The sequence below is a fragment of the Oryzias melastigma genome, unplaced genomic scaffold (assembly GCF_002922805.2).
Source record: "Oryzias melastigma strain HK-1 unplaced genomic scaffold, ASM292280v2 sc01360, whole genome shotgun sequence".
Classification (NCBI taxonomy): domain Eukaryota; kingdom Metazoa; phylum Chordata; class Actinopteri; order Beloniformes; family Adrianichthyidae; genus Oryzias; species Oryzias melastigma.
In genome coordinates, this window is record NW_023417944.1 from 1 (window position 1) to 9,286 (window position 9,286).

Sequence of the window (9,286 nt, forward strand, 5' to 3'; positions counted from 1 at the left end):
AAATTAAACAATCAAAATCAGCCATCAATTTTGAATTGTTGATTAACACAATTATTTAAAAAAACAAACTAATGAAACAGGCCTGGACAAAAATGATGGTACCTCATAGAAAGACTGAAAACTGTTGAAACCGGGAAAGCAGCTTGGTATTTAAGTGCTATTTGGATCCTAAATATTGCATTCATTTATTTTTCTCTTTTATTTGTACTTTTATTTCTGTTAAATATGACAGAACAGCAATTTACAAGGAATTCTAAAATGATTCTGCTTTTTTACAGTTCTCCAGGGCTTTCTTCCTTAAAGTTATGAAAGCTCCAAAAATATGACTTGATACTAACTTGTGATCAGATTTAGCTCTCCACAACAACCACACGGATCATTTGAGGACCTGGCGCTCAGGCTGACAGTTAAAGACGCTAATATTTACCAAAATATGTTGAAAATATGTTTTTATGAATCCGTTTTTGTACCAAATGAAACATGTCTTACAACTTTCTGCAAGTGTAAGATAATTTGACTAAATAGAAAGTATTGATGCTTTAGTGCAAAATTTTAAATATTTAGCCAATTTTTATATCAGTTAAAGAAAATAGAAGATGTTTTAAATCTTTTTTTTTTATTGTTTTGCATTATTATTATTTATTTTACATTTTCCACCAAGATTTGCCTTGATGGCAAGTTTTACTAATCAACTACAGAAGAAAACTTTGTTTGACTTCCAATCCACTGTCATTACAAACATGCACTGTGGTCTAAATATCAAGCATGTCAGCAAGTGTGCTCATTTGAGAGGATATTTATACATGCTGGCACTGGGGCAGCTCTGGGGGAACACTGTCAGTACTCCACGCTTCAAAGTACATCAGTTATACTGTATTATAAATGCCTATTAATAGTGTGCCGAGCATACCAGCAACTCCAGTTATTGCAGAAAAGTATCCTCCTGGCTGATCAAGCTGAACACTTCTGCTCTGTTCATGTGTGGCAGCGTCTGTCAAATCGGTTAGTTCAGGCTTCAGTGCTCTGCAAACAGGACACCTGTCCTACAGTTTGGATTGAGTTTAACTCATCGTTGTCTGTCATGCATCAGCTTCACATCACTATTCCAACTGGGACGACTTCTGCTTTGGAAGATCTTGGTGGAGGAGGCGTGTGATTTCAGTCAAACTTAATCAAAGTATTTATTTTCAATTTTGTTTCAGGATGACCTTTCCGGGGTTTTTACTTGGGGGTTCATTTTTACCCTCATTTCAGCTTTTATTGTTTGGTCTTTAAGGAAAAAAAAACTAAACTAATAGTACGTTAGTGCATTCATGAGCAGAAAGGGTAAAAATCTTTTTTTTTTACCAACTATTTATTTAAAATAAAGCTTAAATGAAGAAGAAAGGAGGGGATAAGTGAAATGAACTCTTTTTATAGTCAGGTATTTACATTAACTGTATATGAGAACTGGACTGAGCGACCTCCTCCACTCAGGACGTCAACATCCCATAGATTTTTATTTCGAAATAAACATGTATTACTAAGTCATTATATTTCTTAGAATAACTATTCATGCTTTGCCACCTTTTACGCCGCCTTCTTGCTAAGTCTGATAGTTTTGATATATTTTTTTTTTTTCTGTGAGTTATTCAAGTTATAAACTGGCCAATCAGATACTTCAATAGAAGTAGGCGGTGCCTACTGGCCCCACGTGGAACGTTCCAAACATTAATGGGGTCCGGTGTGAACAAGCTTACTCCTGATTGACCGCGGTTACCGTAGAAACATTGACTCAGACAGAGTCAGACGTCGTCTGGCCCCAACATGGCGACGTCCATAATGCAAAAAAAAAAAAAAATGACCTCATTACAATTCATAGTGTAATTATATTCTTTTTAGCAAATTATTTTTGAATTGTCATATTGTGTCCAGCATTTATAATTAATTTTTTATTAAATTAAATAAAAACGAGAATCAGTGCACTGAATTTCAACTTTATAAACAAAAAATATATATATATTTTTTTATTATATTTAATAAATTTGAATAAATAAAGAAAAAGAAAAATGTATACTGATGCCAAAAAAACAGCCGTGGGTGAAATTGAAGGAATTAAAAAAGAGAGACACCTTGTTGTCAGCAAACATTTCCAAATCTTCCCATCTCCTTCCACTGTCCTCGTCTTCCAGCGTGACATCTCTCCTTGTTGTCTCTCGATGTTTCATTCTCCGCTGTCATGTGTCCTCCAGGCAACTCTCCAGTTCTGCGTTGTCAAACCCATCATGGCAGTCATCACCATCATCCTGCAGGCCTTTGGCAAATATCACGACGGAGATTTTAAGTGAGCAGCACCTCTCTCTGCTTTTTCTCTCTTTTTTTTTTTTTTTCTCCCACTCACGCACATCGGCGCCAGGAGGACTTCTCCGCCGTTTATGTGCACTCGAAAACAATGTGCAAGCGGAGATAGTCATATCAGCGCTTCACAGGAGGCTCGATGAAAAGGATGAAAAGTTGTCGTTGTCAGATTAGAAATGAAATTTTGCAGATGCACACCGAACAACCGCTGCAGCTGCGATGGCAGGTATCACCAACACGACAAATGTTCTAAAAATGTTCCCCTAAAATGGGGCCTCTTAATCAAACTCATTTGTTTGGGGGGAAAAGGAAGGAAGAGACGCAGCTTCGTTTCACTCCAAGATTCAAGGGTCGGCGACAAATTGCCGACTGACAATTTTAATGAAAGTGTGGTTGGCAACTTCCGCCGAGCCACAAAGGAGCCCGGCTGCATAACGAAAAGAGTAATACGCTCAGTAAAATGATAATTAGCGTGTAATCAAAGCTAAAGCCTGTGATTCCGCTTGACTTATTTTTGGGGTACATCTCCTCTCACCGTCTCTGTCTGAAGAGTCAGCTGTGACAACACGAGCTTCAAAGCTCCTCAGATCAAGCAGATTTCTTAAAATAAAAGTTTTCAACCCGCCTTTTTATCATCAGCCTTTTATTAAAAGCTGAAAGATAATCTCGCCTCTTACTTCTTCTGCATGTACTTCAAATGATAAGTTGGAAGAACTGCATTATTTGATGCTCCGCAGATTGTTTACTTAGAGGCTCTCAGCCAACCGTGCACTCTGTCTGCATCGCAGTAATTAATGGCATCACAGTTCTTGGTAAGCCTCTCAAGAATGCAAAAATGTTTCCTTCTTTCACAGTGTAAATGGAGGATACCTGTACATCACAATCATCTACAACTTCTCCGTCAGTCTGGCCCTCTACGCTCTCTTCCTCTTCTTTTTTGCCACAAGCGACCTGCTGAGACCGTATGAACCGGTGCTCAAGTTCCTCACCATCAAATCTGTCATCTTCTTATCCTTCTGGCAAGGTGAGTTCACCCACTCCTGCTCTTTTTTTTTTTTCTCATTTTAACCTCCAAACTAAAAAGGAAAACATTTTCATTAGGAATGGTCCTCGCCATCCTGGAGCGCTGCAGCGTCATTCCCAACGCGCTGTTCATCGACGGGCACGAGGTGGGCGCCGGCACGGTGGCGGCGGGCTGGCAGAACTTCATCATCTGCATAGAAATGTTCTTTGCGGCCATCGCCCTCAGATACGCCTTCACCTGCACCGTCTACCAGGAGAAGAAGAACGATGTGCCAGGTGACTTTTTCAAAAGTTCCTACCATCTTTTGATCCATTTTGTCCCCAATAGTCTTTAAATTTATGATTATGTCATTTTTATTATGGCTGGTTTGATCAAATCGATTAATTAACTTGAATCGATTCAAGCTTAACAGATCAATAATCGATTAGTAAAAATATAAATCGATTTAGCACATAGAGCTAAAGTCTGCTAGCTTGTTGCTAACGTTTAATGGAATTTCCCATTAGACGGCTAATGCTAACGTACATTTCTGACTAAATGAAGATCTTTCTATACTCACAGGTATACATTTTCCAACTCTAGTCTACTCTTTTAAGGAAATATTATTTTTAAGTTACCATCTGTGATCTAAAACAGTTTTTTGTTCACACTTTCTTCTTCTTCTTCTAGAATAAGGTGTAATGCTATAGCGCGATCGCCACCTAGTGGCCAAACTGAAACGGCCTCATTTCATGGTTGAAAGAGTTGAAAAATGTTGGAATTTAATTGATCCAGGCTCTTGCAAATTGAATCGAATCGTTTCTGGAATATAAAATCGATACCCAGCCCTAATTTTAGCCCAAATCTAAAAAAAATCTGTGCTCATGGCTTGCCGTAGTATCTTCTTTTACGTCACATCTACAAACTTTTTTTCAATGGTTTTTGAATAAAGAAATACTCAGAAATGTTTAATTCTCTTTACACGTCTTTCATAATGAGAAAAATGCCACCAAAACATGTTCAGAAAAATGTGATTTTTAACCCTTTAACACACGGCGTCGCTTAAACACGAAAGGTTTATTATACTGTTAACGGTTGAAAAATTACAGTAAATCAAAGAGCATAAACACTGGAGCTCCAGTGTTAAAGGTTTTATAAGACTTTATCTCAATAGAAGAGAATTAAATCTTTTCCACGTTGATCCATTAAATAAACTACTTTTTTTTTTAAAATGAAAAATCGCTTGTTTCTGCTGCTGTTTGATCCCGACACCCAAAAGACAGTGGATCACAGCGTGAGAGTTAGAGCCTCACAGGGCGGAGCTACCGCTCTGTTCCAGTGAAGAGAAGCTGAGATGAAAGCTGTTGGTCAACCGATCTGTTTACACGCCAACCCTCGCCCGTGTGGTCACCAGTTACAAGCAGCGCCTGAAAGAACGAGGCTGTAAACACTGACGAGACTCCACTATGGCGCTCCAGCGCTCACCTGTAGAGAGAGGGGATCCAGGAGGAGCAGCTCATTTTGAGGTGGTTCGGCCATCTGGTCAGGATGCCGCCCAGAAGCCCTCCAGTGGAGATGTCCTGAACATGTCCCACTAAATGGAGGCCTCGGGGCGGACGAGGGACCTGCTGGAGTCCCTTTTTCAGCTTGACCTACAAAATCTTGGCTTTTTTCTGCAAACTATTAGATTATAATCTAAATATTCAGGATAAAATCTTAAACATTTTCAGTTTTTTGGTTTTTATGTAATTAACACGAAGTGAGAAAAATGGCAAAATACTTTAAAATATCAAATGTTATTATTGTGTGACATCATTAACACTATTGTGATTCTCCTATAGTGAAACTTAATCACACTTAAACTCATTTCAGCAATCTGCTATAAAAACTTTCAGCTTGTTAAGGGTATTTCTGGTCGTACTTATAGTCTATGTATTCATATATTTTACAGTTTTTAAGATTTTACGCAATTTCTGCAATGTTTCGCCCATTGAAAGTAAATAGGAATTTCTTCAAATCCTCAAAAAAAAAACTTGGTGCACTTTTGAAACTTAAGCAATATTGCTATAAAAACATTCAGCACGTTCAGAACATTCCTGCATGTACTTTTGATTTTTTTAAATGTTACAGTTTTTGAAATTTTACACAATTTTTCAAGAAATTCTTCAAATTATTTCTTTAAATAATGCAAGTTTGGTATCAAAATGTTCAGGACATTCACACTTGTAGCATTTGTATTCGTAATACTCATACTATTACGCTTTTTAAAAATATATCCATAGAAAACTCAATAAAGTTGGATGCCTCTGACTGAGATGTTTCCAGAAAAAGAGGAGTTTTATTTAGAAGTTTGAAGACATTTAAATAAAACGGGCTTAAGCGCGCCGGATGGGCAGATTGAGACCTAAAACGCCAACATTTGGGTTACCTTAAACAGTTAAGATACAGAAATCAAATCTAGAGGTGGAAGGATAAAAGTCAACCAGCAAGGAGACTTTGAGGTTTTCTGGTTCAAAAAAAGAAAAAAAAAATCAGATTTCAAATGATGTGGCAAACTGTATAACTCCTTCTTTGTATAAATCAATTGTGTGAGTTGCTTAGAGGCAGCGTTAAGAGTTTAAGTGTAATTAATACAAGCTTTAACCTGATTTCCTTTAGTTTGCATGAAATCCAGTTCTTTTGTAGGAGTTGCTTAGTGTTAAAACGTATTTTCTTCTACTTTAGCTGACATAAAAAATCCACACATTTCTCCAGTTACTTTTCCATTGAAATGACTTAATAAGAGCCGCTGTATGCGAAACATAGCAAAAGCTCAAGGACGTGCATAATATTAAAGGCCCAGGGAGCAGGTGCTTTTAAAGTTTGGAGGAGAAGGAGAGAAAAGGATTCAAGGTCACGGCGTCCTGAAAAGCACAAAGGAAATGTCACAGCTTTGGTAACCTTGCTGCTTGCAAAGAAATGTAAATGGGAGCATGTAGTGGTGTGTTGGCTGGAGGTGGAATAAACTTATTTTTTTGTTTAGCTGCTTACAATACTAAAGAAAATGTGATGGAGTTTTTATGCGAGTGAAAAAGTTTAAATATTCAGTTTTCGTATTTATTTTAAAGATGAAAAATGTTGTTTTTTGTGGCATGTTTCTGATGATAGAGGATATATTAAGAAAATTAAGCTCAAAATTGCATTTCTGAGTATTTAAATATTCAAATACTTGTGAATCAGGCGCAGACAAAAAAAAGAATATTTGTAATATTGTCATGCACTTATTCATTTTATTTTTTTGTGGGATTAATTCATCTTGACCTGTAATTAAAAATCTATTTTTATCGCAAGGATTTTTAACAAAAAAATTAATGTTAAAAGCCTAAATTTGAGGTATTTAAGTTAAGTTTGTAACATGGTGGTGCAGCAGTCGATCAAAATGAAACAAAAATGGAGGCTTTATTACGTTTTTTCTTTTTTACAATTATTAAAGTCTTCCAACCTCTACTTTGACAAATAACAAAAAAAAAAAAAAACGCATCAGGTTTCGAAGTGCTCTAATTTACCACACCAAAAAACAGTAGAAAAACTTTTCTGAGAAATAAAAAAAATCTTGAACTTCTTATTGATACCATAATTCAGATGTTGATATACCTTATTCCACAGTTTACCACTACAGCGAGACAGTAGAAACGACATGATTTTATAGTTTCTTTGCCTGGTTTATGCACGCCTCACGCTGCAGCTGTTACCATGACGACGCGACACACCGCATATTAACCCTAAAAACTTCTTTGCCATAAAAAGTTACACCATCAATTTTGCCGGGTAATTTTTACCCGATATAACATAACCAATGAAAAGTATTTGACATAAAAAAATATGACGACAAAGGATAAAATTGAAGTAGTTTCTTTTATTTTCAACTGAACAAAATGGAAAATAAAATCATAAGAAGATCCTAGAAAATAATTGGCTTGAAACTGTACAGCTAAATACGTGCTTTCATGAGGAGCTGAAAACTAGCAGGAGAGCAAGTAAATAGAAGGATGTCGGGAAGTGGGGGCGGGCTTACTCGGTGTATTTAGTCCCGCCCACAACTCTGAGCCTAATTTTTTTTTTTTTTTTGTCTAAAAGTGCTATAATCATAATTAAAAGACCACTGGGAACACTTTTTTTGACTTGAGTTGGACTTTAATGGAATTTTTGCTGCTTAAATCCCTTAAACTGAGTGTGGAACAGATTTATACTTTAGCAAAACTTTGAAAAACCTGTTCTGTGCATGCTCCTAGAGACAAAACCAAATGTCTCTTTTTCATTCAGATGATTCCGCCCTGAAACGAGCTTTGAAATCGGGCATTTATCACCTTCATGCTGCCTTTTTCTTCATCCGCATTCTGATGCTCAAACGGAAATCTTTTGTTCTGGGATTAAAGCAGAAACATCAGAGCGACACTAAAGTTCCCTCTCGTTCCCGCAGAGAGCATCCCCCCGATGCAGAGCATCTCCAGCGGCCTGAAGGAGACCATCAACCCCGGAGACATGGTGCAGGACGCCATCCACAACTTCTCACCTGCCTATCAGCAGTACACCCAGCAATCCACGCAAGACGTCACCCAGCAGCACGGCACCAACGGGAAAGTCTCCACGGGCACCAAGGGCTCCCGCAAGTCAGACAAAATCATGCTGATTACATCTGATGATGAGCTCTAGGCCATTTTCCATCAACATCCAAGTGTCTGTGCCCTTCCCGCTCTTATCTTTGACCCCCCCATCCGAGGAAACCGCATATCTCACAAGCTGGATTGAACCCAGGTGTTTAATTTTCATCGTCTTAGTATTTAAGGTGGACCGCCCGGTTCTGTCCGGCTTCAAAGGTAATTTAAGAACCAAGAGAAGGATGAAGTTTAACAGATTCAGAATCGGCGGCGATCTGATCCGTCTCCGTCTTGCAGCGATAATCAGGAAAATGACATGTCGCCTCCACTTCATCAAACGGCTCCGGAGCCTCGGCGTCTCCTTTAAATCAAGCTGTCGGATGTACAGCTGCGCCCCGCGTGCCGGTCCCGTCATCGTCTCGATGGCACTGCCGCTCAGCGGCCGTCCGGCGAGTTGAATCGCTTCAAAGAGCGGCGTGGAGCGTTCCTCGCCATTCCTTTTGTCTGGTATTAACGGAGCTCCTCCCTGCATGGACAGACAGATATTAGATCTGGAGCAGGTACTTCAAACTGCAAGAGATGCTCCACCATCATTTGGATAAACTTCTCTCATCAGACTGGATGCAGCTGAAGCGGACAGATGCTCGTGATTAGAGTTTGACAGCTTTTGCACTGTTTTGACTGCAGCTGCCGACGCCGTCAACCACATGTCAACGCCGATTAAAGGAGGAGGAAATATGTGCGAAATTTGATTAGTGTCAATTGTGCCGTTTTACTTGTGTAAATAATGTTTTGGCTTATCAAGCGTTTTAATCTTGTCGTATTTATTTCTTTAACTCCAGAGAGACTCAATTTGAAGTGTTGATATAAGTCAATCAAAACTTGAAGCTTTCTTCATTTTTTTTTTTTTTTTGTAACCCTCTTTTGCCAACTTTAGCTGTGTTTTGTCAGAATTCACCCGTGTATTCATTGTTTTTTGTGCAAAATAAAATTCAGTTGTGACAAACATTTTTGAAGGGAACAAAAAGGAGCTTTATTGTGACGTAAAAAAAACAGAACAGTCGACAGGAATAATTTACCGTACTTTGAAAGGAGAGCGAAAACAACGGCAATGAAGGCATTTCATGGAGAAAACATGGCAGTAAATAAATGCAAAAAAATAATAATTTAGGTGTTTTTTTAATTTTTATAAAATTAAACAATTCCATTAAATAAATACAAAATAGAAGAGTTATGTGAAGGTTTAAAGGGTACATGCTCTTCTTTTCTGCCACCTGCGCGTTACACTGATGCTAGAATTCTATCACAT

The 9,286-nt window shown here is 38.1% G+C and overlaps 1 protein-coding gene across 1 annotated transcript; it reads left to right on the forward strand.

The window, feature by feature from the left end:
- The first annotated feature begins 1,104 nt into the window (after positions 1-1,104).
- Positions 1,105-9,028, forward strand: LOC112138081 (transmembrane protein 184A). The gene is made up of 4 exons (XM_024260650.2): positions 1,105-2,323; positions 3,192-3,361; positions 3,439-3,636; positions 7,800-9,028. The coding sequence occupies exons 1-4, from the start codon at positions 2,049-2,051 to the stop codon at positions 8,030-8,032; spliced, it is 876 nt and encodes a 291-aa protein (XP_024116418.2). The 5' UTR covers positions 1,105-2,048; the 3' UTR covers positions 8,033-9,028.
- The last annotated feature ends 258 nt before the right edge of the window (positions 9,029-9,286 follow it).

What these genes read in the sequence shown, in the direction of transcription:
- LOC112138081 (XM_024260650.2), top strand. Translation starts at nt 2,049, where the DNA reads ATGTATACTGATGCCAAAAAAACAGCCGTGGGTGAAATTGAAGGAATT. An exon ending in TATCACGACGGAGATTTTAA is followed by an intron (nt 2,324 to 3,191) that starts GTGAGCAGCACC and finishes CTTCTTTCACAG; the next exon opens with TGTAAATGGAGGATACCTGT. An exon ending in CTTCTTATCCTTCTGGCAAG is followed by an intron (nt 3,362 to 3,438) that starts GTGAGTTCACCC and finishes CATTTTCATTAG; the next exon opens with GAATGGTCCTCGCCATCCTG.